The sequence below is a fragment of the Phoca vitulina genome, unplaced genomic scaffold (genome assembly GCF_004348235.1).
Source record: "Phoca vitulina isolate PV1807 unplaced genomic scaffold, GSC_HSeal_1.0 scaffold5, whole genome shotgun sequence".
NCBI classification, from domain to species: domain Eukaryota; kingdom Metazoa; phylum Chordata; class Mammalia; order Carnivora; family Phocidae; genus Phoca; species Phoca vitulina.
Genome location: NW_022589708.1, coordinates 14,652,610 through 14,665,119, shown reverse-complemented (window position 1 = coordinate 14,665,119; position 12,510 = coordinate 14,652,610). Strand labels below are relative to the sequence as shown.

At 37.8% G+C, this 12,510-nt stretch overlaps 1 protein-coding gene across 5 annotated transcripts in view; it reads right to left on the bottom strand.

Moving 5' to 3' along the window:
* Positions 1–12,510, bottom strand: part of UGGT2 (UDP-glucose glycoprotein glucosyltransferase 2) — a 176,900-nt gene that overhangs the window by 40,202 nt on the left and 124,188 nt on the right. For all 5 annotated transcript variants that reach the window (XM_032402739.1, XM_032402742.1, XM_032402741.1 and 2 more), the window contains 3 exons: positions 10,713–10,808; positions 5,025–5,127; positions 2,214–2,293 (listed from right to left, as the gene is read on the bottom strand). In XM_032402739.1, coding sequence (XP_032258630.1) covers positions 2,214–2,293; positions 5,025–5,127; positions 10,713–10,808 — 279 coding nt within the window. The remainder of the gene's footprint in view (positions 1–2,213; positions 2,294–5,024; positions 5,128–10,712; positions 10,809–12,510) is intronic.

The window sequence follows — 12,510 nt, the reverse complement described above, 5'->3', positions numbered from 1 at the left end:
CTGTGATTTAGTAAAAACAATCCAGCAGCAAAGAGGAAGTTAAAGGCAAGCTGCAGGGGGAGGTACAGTGAATGAGAGATGAACGGGGGTATGAGTAATCTGTGAAGAAGCCGTGAAGAGAAAGAATGCAGAAGAGGAGAAAAAGTCAGGGCTCCAGGGAGAGGAAATTAAGACAGCAGTTTATTTCTCTTTTTAAATTGAGTAACTCCCAGGATGGAAAGAAACGGGCTGGCAGAGAGGTTAAAGATATGGAACAAAGGGACTATGCGATGAAGGAAGGCTCCAGAACAAGTGGGAAAGCACAGGCTCAAACAGAAAGGGAGGGTTGGCAAGAGGAGAGAGAGCACCCCCTGACGCTGCCTCAGAGGAAGGCTGGACACACGAGAGTCGAGAGACGAGAGACACAGGAGGAAGCTGCCCATGACCTCTCCCCCTTCTGAGAAGGATGGGGTAGTATTCTAAAAAGTAAAGGCCTGGGGATCAATATGTTATCTTGTTTGCTTGATCGATGCTACTGAGCCAATAATGCTCCTTTGAGTTCACAGTTCCAAACCAGTTTCACAGTTCTTGTGCTGTGCAGAATCATTAACCACTCAAAGTATGAAGGGTCATTTCACCTTAGAGAGGTCAAGTTCTTTCCCTAATGGATTATGCTTGCTTATGTTCAATATTCCTACTCTTTATTATATAATCCAAAGCTTTATAGAGATACTATGGAGAAGATCTCTACTTGTATGAAGAAAAATTCTCTACTCAGAAAGCTAACAGACCTCTCAGTTAGTGGCTAAAATAAGATGAGAGCTTTTGTTCGGATTTGGGACATGATAAAATTTGAAATACACAAGATAAATGAGAAGTCGGAGAATAACATGAATGAAATATGAGGACAAGAGTCTCAGGAAAGGAATAAATGTACCCTAAACTTTCATCTAAATTCTCTACATTTCCCATTTTATTGCTTTCCAAATATTAAAAATATTTGCCATGTTTAAAATATCTGCTCGAGGCAATAATCTCTAGTATGGTTATCAATTATAACAAATACAATTTTATAAGTAAACAAGGGATTAACTGAATGCAACTCTTCGGTCTTGTGTTTGCATATATTCTTTTAGAGCTACATAATTACATTATACAAAGAAAAGCACATTAACAAGCTCTTTTTCTGCACCATGACACCTGAAGGATACTGTATATCCCTATCAGTAAAAGTGGCTCAAAATGATACCGATTCTGACCCTGAAAGAAGAGGAAGGGTATATTTCTGTCCCTACTTGAGAGACAATGTTATTTCTTTTTTTTTTTTTTTTTTAAGATTTTATTTTACAGAGAGAGACAAAGCGAGAGAGGGAACATAAGCAGGGGGAGTGGGAGAGGGAGAAGCAGGCTTCCCGCCGAGCAGGGAGCCCGATGCGGGGCTTGATCCCAGGATCCTGGGATCATGACCTGAGCCGAAGGCAGACGCTCAATGACTGAACCACCCAGGTGCCCTGAGAGACAATGTTTTACTTCAACAGCACAGTATTAATGTGGAATATCTGCATATAACAATAAACATTTTCTATATTATTGAAAGATTATTTTACACTAATTACATCTCAATACTCCCAAATAATGAGATGATATCCTAAAGATCATTTTCGTAAGTCAGCTCTAAAATATTGAAAATATAGCTAAACAGGGGCCTCTGGGGGGGGGCTCAGTCGGTTAAGCGTCTGCCTTCAGCTCAGGTCATGATCCCAGGGTCCTGGGATTGAGCCCCATGTCAGGCTCCCTGCTCAGTGGGAGTCTGCTTCTCCCTGTCCTTCTGCCCTCCCCCCACCCCCTGCTTGTGCTCTCTCTCCCTTTCTCAAATAAATAAAATCTTTACAAACAAAAAAAGGAAAATATTGCTAAACCCAAAATGGTTTCATTCAACTTTATTTTCCTCTTGTGTATTTCCAAATAGGTATTCCTAGATCACATTTTCAAGAATACCCATGGACAAACATAAATCCTTATAAATTCTGCAATTAGATTAGATCAATTTTACTGCTTAGGTTATTTTAGTTTTATATCAATTAAGGTTAGTAAATTATCCTTGATCTTCTGGTCTATTTCAATTAAGCATCTTATGAAGAAAAAACCAAACCCAGTAATTATGGTCCTCTTTTTATTTTTGGTCTTAGCATTTGCAAACCTTTTGAAATGAAATTATGTTCACTTAGACTCACCTCTTTAAAGGGGCTTCTGAAAGCTTATCCCTACAGTTCATGAACAATTTTAGCTTCATGTTGATAATCTTGCCAAGTACCTATTAGAAAAAAAATTCCCGCATTTGATATTAAGTAATCTTACTATCTAACATTTATTAAGCATTTACTATGTACCAGGCACTGTGTTCACACTTGATACTCATTATCTCAGGTGATCCTCACGACAGCCTTCAGAGGTAGCTACCTTCACAGCTGAGACACAGAGAGATGTGGTAATTTGCCCAAGGTCACACAGCAAAAGTCATGGCAGAGGTCAGATTTGAATCCAAACAGCTAATTTCATGGCTCAAGGGTTACGCTGCCTCCCTTTTGCCTCATGTGACTGTCTTTCATGGTATCCAAATTTCTTTAGCATTGAAGGACAAGTAAAGTAATTGCTAGAACCATGACGTGCAAATACAGAGTGGTGGCCTCCCAGAAACAATGGCGAGGGTACCCCCGTCCATTCTGAATTCCACCCACATGGTAGGGATGTAGGAAGTTCCTGGCTACATTTGGATGAAAGACTCTCTTTTTATTTCCCTGGGGCATATGACATAGAAGAGTTATTAATTTTGGTAGTCTCTATCTCTAGGAAGGCAAGTCTGTGCAGATTTGAAAGATATTAGACAACAAAGGACATAGGTAAAGAGAGAAGGGAAAAAACAGGTGCATGGAACAGAAAGGACGCAGGCTTGAGAAGGAATTAGGACAGAGGATTGAAGAGCTCTGATTCTCATTCTTCACTCTACGTATTTGCTACAATGGAGGTTGCTGAGCTAATGTTTTTCCCAAGTGTTAAATGAGACCCTATCCACTTCTTCTAATAAATTAATTTCTCTTTTATAGCATAAGTTTTCTTTATAGTAAGAAATAATAAATTACGTGAGGTGCTGAGGTGCTCAGGAAGACTGTTATTATTTCCAATCATGTAAACTGGGATCCAATCCCATATTTTATATTTCTGTATAATCTCTTATTTCTTATTCCTAAATTCTATCTTTACCTAAAAACTTCAGAGGTAAGCAATGTTTTTTTCTGAATAACGACTCTGTAGAAACAGGGTGTGTGTAGACTATAATGTATCGTACTAGCTCCACTCCTTACAGGTATGATTACTAATTGCTGTTCTCTAAAGAATAATCTGAATAATGTGTCTCCAGAAGTTCAAATTTGAAGGTGTATAAATGGTAAAAGAAAGGACGGGGTAAGTAAACCAACTGTGGAATTATTTGCCCTGGTTATACACTAAATAAGTAGAATGGCAAAGATTTTCCAAAATTATTTGTCCAAACAATTATAAGAGCTATTGATAATCCCTTTTTCCAGTATAGTTTGGCAGGGCAAACTAATTTGAGAGAAACTGCAGGCTGAAATTTCGCCGGCATGTATACCCATATGACCCAGCTTGATCCCTTACAGAGTCCAGCAGACTTAATGTCTAATCACTTTTGCCTGTTTCCAAAAGTGAGGCCAACTGTCAGAGGACAAATGGTTTCCACTTGAGAATGTTTTTTTAAAATGTGTCTTTAAAAGAACCATGGAGTAATTTCAAATAGGAATACCCCAAAATTTTGAACATCACTAGAAAAAATATATAGATTTCCAGCGTAACTAGCTTATGTGATTTACCCGCTGAAAGCTGCATCACAATGTGAACCTCTCAAGTTTTCAGTATAATGAAAAAGCACATAATCTCCTTTCAGAGTCAGCTAGCTCCCCCCAGTGCTCCTTCTCTCTGCTTTCTCAGTGAATGAATGTTCAGCTTCATGCACAGCTTCTGGCCTCCCTTGTGTCTAGGTGCAGCCGCATGACTTGCTACATTCTGGTCCGTGAGATGTGACAGGACGGAGTATGCCCTTGTTGTCTCCTTCCTGCTCGCAGAAACAGAGGAGAGGAGCCTGACGAGTGATCTCCGACCATGAGCCAGGAGGAGCTTCATGAAGATGACTGAACCACCAGACAGAAGTCGCCTGCGTCCTCATGCTGTGGAGCTGCCTTAGCCACTCCAGGCAGCTCACGCTTGGACTGTGAGATGAGAGAAATAAACTCCAGTCTTGAAGCTACTGTTACTGCGGCCAGACTTACTGAACACAACCTTCACTCACCTATTTGGCTATTGTTACTTATTAGATCATCGGCTTCTCCAGAAGCCATTCTTCAGAACTCAAGACAGGATGAAGAGGGGAATTAGGATGAATTAGCTCAAAATGCTGTCATAAAATACCACAGACTGGGTGGCTTAAGCAACAGAAATGTATTTATTTTAGATCAAGATGCTCGCTGATTTGGTTTCTGATGAGCGCTCTCTTCCTGGCTTGTAGGCAGCCACCATGTTGTGGTGCGCTCCCATGACCTCTTCTTTGTGTGCGTGAGGAGAGAAAGGGATCTCTCTCCCTTTCTCTTCTGTGAGGCTATAAATCCTACTGGATTAGGGCCCAAGCCATAAAACCTCATTTAACCTTAATTACCCTCCAAAAGGCCCCATTTCCAAATACAGTCACAGTAGGGGTGAGGGCTCCAACATACAAATTTCAGGGGAGGCAGGGGACAATAATTAAGTCCACAGCAACACCTAACCTTGGGACTGCCATAACACCCCAGGCATAGCTCTACCATTTCATTTTCTACATTGAGAATATGACACGCTAATTAAAAGCTGCACAGAATAAAGCATCAAGAACACAAATACTTGAAAACAGACCTGAAAGATTAATTATAAATTTCAAAATGAAAATATATAATAAAATGATATAGAAAATATATAATAAAAACATTATATTATCTTACAATCAATAACTGGGCCATTTTCTGTGCTTCTCTTGTCAATGGATCAACAATAGCAATGACATCAAAGAACATGTCATTCTCTTCAGGGTTTATCGTTATAATGCTAGGAAAATAGAAAATAAGATGAGAGATGATCAGTTAAATTAATTATCTAATAAGTCTTAGTCTCAGCTATATACATTCCCTTTTTTTTTTTTTTTTTTTTAAGTAATCTCCATCTCCAACATGGGGCTTGAACTCACATCCTTGAGATCAAGAGTCACATGCTCTGCTGACTGAACCAGCCAGGCGCCCCTGAGCTATATGCATTCTTATAAATGGCTTTTTTTTCTCAAAAAAAAAAAAAAAAAATTGCTTTCTTTCTCACTGGATTAAAAAAAATCCTGGTTACTTCACGGATGAAAATGCAAATTTATTTATTTTTAATTCTAAGTTTTTATTTTAATTCCAGTTAGTCAACATATAGTGTAATATTAGTTTCATGTATAGAATTGAGAGATTCAACACTTACATACAACACCCGGTACTCATCACAGCAAGTGCCCTCCTTAATGTCCCTCACCTATTTAAACCCATCCCCCCACCCACCTCTACTCTGGAAACCATCAGTGTGTTCTCTATAATTTAGTCTGTCTCTTGGTTTGCCTCTTTTTTTTCCCCATGCTATGTTCATCTGTTTCTTAAATTCCACATATGAGTGAAATCATACAGTATCTGTCTTTCTCTGACTGCTTTATTTCACTTAGCATAACACCCTCTAGTACTATCCACATCCTTGCAAATGCCAAGATTTCATTCTTTTTGATGGCTGAATAATATTCCTGTGTGTGTGTGTGTGTGTGTGTGTGTGTGTGTGTGTGTGTGTGTACCACTTACAAATCAAAAGTGATATATATATATATCACTTACAAATCAAAACCACAATGAGATACCACCTCACACCAGTCAGAATGGCTAAAATTAACAACACAGGAAACAAAAGATGTTGGGGAGGATGCAAAGAAAGAGGAACCCTCCTACACTGTTGGTGGGAATGCAAGCTGGTGCAGCCACTCTGGAAAATGCAAATTTAAAAGCCTAATGTTTGTGTTCAATAAATTACAAAACTGGAAAGAATCAGAGAAAATGAAAGATTTTATGAATGAGTGACTTTTAAAAACTCTTCAAAGAACAATACTATTACAGTGAAAACTCTAATTTTAACCCCCCCAAAATTCTCATGGATCACACAATATTAAAAAATAAAGCCAAGATAACTTTTGTGTTTGTTGAATGCATTTTCTCAGATTTGAGAATAAAATTAACTCTTCAGTAGTTTTATTAAATTTAGTATTTAAAAAATCCCAACATATAACAGGAAAGTTCAGGGGGGAAAAGCCCAAATTTATCATACTTATTTTTGACCCCAGTCACCCTCTCCTAACCTCCTGTCCCCAGTCTCCTTCCTTGTGTCTTTCACTGAACTAAATTCTAAGTTAGAAGATGGAATAATCTTTACTGAGAAATGTTGGGGAAATTAATAAAAGCACAGAAAACGCCAGTGGAAGATAATAAATTCGATATTTACTGTAATCAAAAGTTAAAAGTATATATTTGACTAAAAGTACAGAATATTCCAACTGAATTACTATTTTAACACTGTAATACAAGAAGTCAGTTTTTCAAGATGTATGAATTAAATATCTTACATATTACAAAGGGAAAAAGATTTCCAAATCAAAATGTATACCTGTAAAATTACAGGGACATTAGTCTTCTTTGGTGCAGGAAGACTATAAATATCTAGACTTTTTGCAGTGAAAGGATTAATTTCTCAGCAATAAAAGCTAATGTAAAAGTCACTTCAAATATGGGTCCTCTGAGAAAGAAATAAAAGACATTTTATTTTATATGCAGTTGACATGATTTGATTTTGCTAAAACAGGAGTGACAGAATCAGACAACAGGTCCTGCCAGATAACTACTGCTAAAGACTACAAATCAGATGTTTTAAAATTAAAGGGCCTATCTACAGTGGTTAATGATGTTAGTAATCTTGGTGAAAATTTCACAAATTACTTCCATACTTGTAGCATTATTCAAAACTGGTCATTTTCTGTATGCTTTATGAGATGGTATGGTGGCCAAAGTAGGCATCTGTTTACTCAGACTACTGCCAATTCTGTGAGGTGGTATGTATCAGAACCCCAGAGTGCCTATCATCTACCTCTCTGTGCATTGGTATAGACTCAGGACAATTTTCTGAGCAGAATCCTGAGCCTATCAGTAGGTATTACACTGATGCATCTACTTCCATAAGAATGGAAGTAGGAGGTCTCTTTCCTCACACAATATCAACAAAAAGATGCTAACTCCCCCCTACACCACCTTTTTAAGGCAATGGATTTGTATTCAATTGTCAAGAAACTATTGCTATACTTCATGCCATTAGCCAGGAAGAATAATGCCAATTACGCTGACAGTCAATAGTTATTAAAAGCTTAAGTCAGAGAAAGCCATGAAGGGCAGCTTGAGGTATGTGCAGTCTGTCAAGTCTTAGAGATAAACTAAGGACATTTCAAACAGGCCATAGCAATGAGAAGTTACTACTCAGCCAATATCCTATCCATTCCATGCAGAGTTGTTTTACTGAATTAAATGATCAGTTTTTGTATAAAGACAGGTCAAACTGTCTATTTTAAAGATGTTGTTGAAAACGCTATTCATCCTATAGTATTCCCTCTGTGAAGATTTCTCAGAGAAGTTTCTGTGTCCTCCCTCTTCTTAAAACAGTTACATTTCACCTGAACAACTCATTTATTTTCATTTGTGAACTCTGTGAACCATGCACACTGGAAAACTTACAGTTAAATTTGGGGTGTGGCATGGCAGGCAGAAAGGCCGGCCATCCTGGCCTTAAAACCTCCTCTCCTTCCTGCCTGCCCTGTGAGCTTCAAGCTCTAGAATCAACAGCCTTAGAGGGACTGCTTCACCAGCTCTCACAACTGTGTAAGGGCAAACCCTACAACAATTCTTGTATAAATAAATCAGTTCTCATCTACACACCCCCATATGCGTACGCATGTGCGTGCACGCATACTCACACACATGCACACAATTGCAGCATCTCTGCGGCTCTGACTGAGCCCTGACTGGACAGTCCAGCATTGCTAATGTGATCCTCTCTACTTTTCCTACGGTTCCAACACAAATCAAATCCAACAAAGTCATTCTTTCTTCATTAAATTAATACCTTCAATTAGGTTATCATTAAGTTTTGCTGGCCTGGATCCTACTTTTAAGGTGGGTATTCACATGTCTCCCCCTAGATTAATGTGAGTTGATTTTATGGTTTAACTTTCAAGTCCAATCTTCTTTCTCTTATTTCCAAGTTTCATTATTTGTCTAACAAATACACATAATAGCTGCAATGCATTAATTATCTATTATATTCAAGGCAGTAGGTCTGAGTCCCATAAAACCCTTGTAGGGTAGGAATCAACACTATACTTTATAGATTAAGAAACTGAAGGAATAAGAGGTCACAGGGCTATGGTAACTGGGATTCAAAAACTGGGTGTTTGGACAAGAAAGCTCATGCTATGTCACACGACCAATGCTGACCTAGATAAACATATCAACATGGGTAACCACATAGAAAAAAAGGCTAAATGCTTAAATTATATCCATGAACTCAGAAAATGGCAAATTACTAACTGCATGTTTCAGAAGGCAGGCATTAGGTGAGGATATTTATTGTATAAACAGAGAGGCATGCCAATACATACATGTTACATGCCCATTTATAAATATTTATAGTAATGCCCCAGAAATAACAGAAAAAATTGGAGAATTGCAGACCACTGTCACAAAGTCCCATCATACTCTTCCACCTTCCATTTCTAGAAAATAAGGCAGTAGGCTTAAAAGCAGCAGATGCATTGACAGATGTGAAAGGTAGAGAAAGTCGAGACTAACCGACAATAAACTATAAAAGATCAAATGTATCAGACATTTAACACAGGCATAAGTAAGTTCCAAATGTACCAAAATTCCTAAGTATAATATAGCTTCATGGAACAGTCTAGTGACTAATGTTTACAGTGACGATTTTGAGTAATCTGTGTTAAATTATTTCAGCGCATGGTATGCAGAAGTCAAAGATGTTTATAAGAAGAATTCCAGGAGATGTGTTTAAAAATACAAGTACTGAATCTCAGCTATCTGAAAACAATAAAACCTCCTTTCCAACAGTGCTACTTTCTTTAGAAAGTAATCTTCCCCGAGTTTACTCCTGCGTGTGTGTAAAGACCTCTCCCTAAAGACAGACGCCCTGCAGCTAAAGCCGGTGTTACTGCTGGAGGTATGCATGAGCAACCTAAGACAGCACCTGCCATAAAACCAGCAAACTTACGAGGGAGTGTTAGCCATTCCGAGTCTGTGCTAAAGTGTTTGTCTCAGTTGAGTTTTATAGGAGCAGTGATTAGAAAAAGATCATATAAGGGGCGCCTGGGTGGCTCAGTCGTTAAGCGTCTGCCTTAGGCTCAGGTCATGGTCCCAGGGTCCCGGGATAGAGCCCCGCATCGGGCTCCTTGCTCTGCGGGAAGCCTGCTTCTCCCTCTCCCACTCCCCCTGCTTGTGTTCCCTCTCTCGCTGTCTCTCTCTCTGTTAAATAAATAAATAAAAAATCTTAAAAAAAAAAAAAGATCATATAATAAAACATGCCCATAGTTTAATTATATGATGTCTATTTTTTCCCCAATTCTATGTGGTCTGTAATTAAAAACAACAGAAAAGGTTCTCTTCTGGGGACACAGATAATTGTATGTATGTAGACAAAGCTTGGTGAATTTCATTTCGACTATCTTAGAGAAACTGTGTAATATAGTGAAATTACACACTAGCTTATTATCCCAAAACAGTATCTCTCTGATGGCTGCCTTCGGAAATCTAATCTTCATGAAATAATTTTTAACCAAAAAGTGTTCCATGGATAAGTTGCACAACTGCTGAATTAACCAAAAACGAACTTTTCTTTCACCTTTAAGTAGATCACATCTCATAACTGTTAATATATTGATGCATACTGAAAATCTCTCCCTATCCCTTCCCAAGAATGCAGTGTTCTCTAAACTTACTTGACCAGAGAACAGTCTTCCTCTCAGAATATATGTGTCAACATCTCAGAGTAGTGCTCCATTGAACACATCTTGGACACGTTATTGTACATGTCTACATTTTATTTTTTATTCATTTACGTAATCTCTACACCCAGTGTGGGACTTGAACTCACAACCCTGAGATCAAGAGTCGCATGCTCTTCCGACTGAGCCAGCCAGGCGCCCCCGAATTATTAATCAGAATTCTTTAGTAACTGAATCTTTTATACATTGAGAATATAAACGTATTATTTATATATAACGATAATCCCAAGATACTGCAAAAATTCCAAATGATCTTGAACAAGAAAGATAATAAAACAAATTATACTAGATAGAACTTACTTGAAGCTTCAGATCCTTACACATCATCCTTTATTTACTAGAATATATAATTAACTGGAATTTCTTTTCCTAATCTTGTCAAATACATTTCTTCTCTAACAATTTTTAATTCTACTTTAAGTTTTGCTATATTATAAATACAAATGGAAGCCATAATTGAGTATGGGATGCACTGACAGGAAAAACACAGACATTATGTTCTTACCTGTGATCCTCTCTAAGAAATGTGGTATCATGGCGAGATGCACGTTCAGGCAAAGAGGAAAGAAGGGCATCAGCTTTCATAACAAAGTCGCTCATGCTAGATAAACGAGACAATGTGTGAGTTTTTCAAAGGAGAAAGGTCCACATTTCATGTTACAATTAATGCCCTGAGAAAAGGAAATTGAATTTTAAAATATCTCCAATAGACAAGCTTTATGTAAATAACTTTTTTTCCAAACTTGTTGGTAATTTGTCAGTTTAAAGAGTACTGTTGCTTTAAAAACCATCCTGCTTTTCCTTATCATTGATATGATCTTTAAACACTTGTAATTGGTGTTCTCAGCAGTGTCCATAAGCATATGGGGAATCATTCAATTCAAGGCAATATTTGCTGAGTGCTGGTTATGTGTCCAAGCAGTGGGGCCCACACAGGAAAGAAAGGACAGGAAGATCCAAAAAGGGGGAGTTTTTAATATAATTAAGAAGTCCAGACTTCTATGGTTACAAATTAGTTTGAAAACTAATTAAAACTACATAAAACAAATACCTAGATTACATATAACCAAATTTGAAAATCCATGATGGAGGAAATATATTGTATGTTCATTGATACACTGGGGCAGAAAATGTTGGCTGAACTTTAAGACAAGTTTTTGGAAAGAAAAGGAAAAAGAAAAGAAAGAATAAGCACTTCCATTTTATAAAGAAATTTAAATTCCGAGTGGTTGAGAACCTGTGTCTACTATATCATTTTTTACTGGACTATTAGGTTCTGACATGTAGGACTTTGCTTAATGGCCACTTAATAAACATAAATAAAATGAATAAATTAATCGAAACCAGTCTCTATAATCTCTATTCCTAAACTCCCTCAAAGATATTTTATCAGCTACATACTCTCTAATATGTGAAATTGGAGGCACAATGCAGGAAATGTGGTCAAACATGCTCCCCACGTTTCAAGGAGACCAGATGCACTGAGAAGAAGAAGAAATGAGGAAAGGGAAATTTGGGGCCCAAACAACGTTTTTGTAGATTCTCTGAATATTGTGGTATCCAGGTTGTTTTTTCTCTTTTTGCCAAGAACTGAAGAGGGGAACGGGCACGAGATGCTCCGCGCCTCCTGTCTGAGGAGCGGGGACCTCTCTGAGAGCCGAGCAAGAAGTAAGCACTCTGCTACTGCATGTATCACGTGCTCCTGGGGAGGTTTCCAGGGACTCCGCCTTCTGCATCCAGAGTCTACCTTCCTAGTTCGCCAACTCTTGGAAAGCATGAAAACAAGGCCGCGGATCTTAAGCATATGTTCATATTAAAGCAACTATGAATTTATTCAACCACAGCACGACTTGTTCAGCATTGTGTGTGTGCATGTGACAACTTCAGACAATTAGAGGGGATGTTCTTATAGTTTAATGTTATTGGTTTTTATTGTTTGGGTGGTGGTTTTGCTCTGAAATGCACCTTTAAAGTAGCTGAAATAGCTTCTCAAGCCTACTTAAAACTGTATTTTTTACCAAATAAGGTTAAAAAAATTAGCTCTGAAATGTTAACAATATAGTCACAAAATCCAATAACTACTGAATTATATACTTTCCAACATATACTAGACCTAAATTATTTAAAAATTATAACTTTTTTTTCTTTTTAAAGCTTTCTTTAGTTTTACTCCACTTGAAAATAACTGTGGATTTTTTTTTTTTTTAAAGATTTTATTTATTTATTTGACACAGAGAGAGAGAGCACAAGCAGGGGGAGCGGCAGGCAGAGGGAGAGGGAGAAGCAGACTCCCTGAGGAGCAG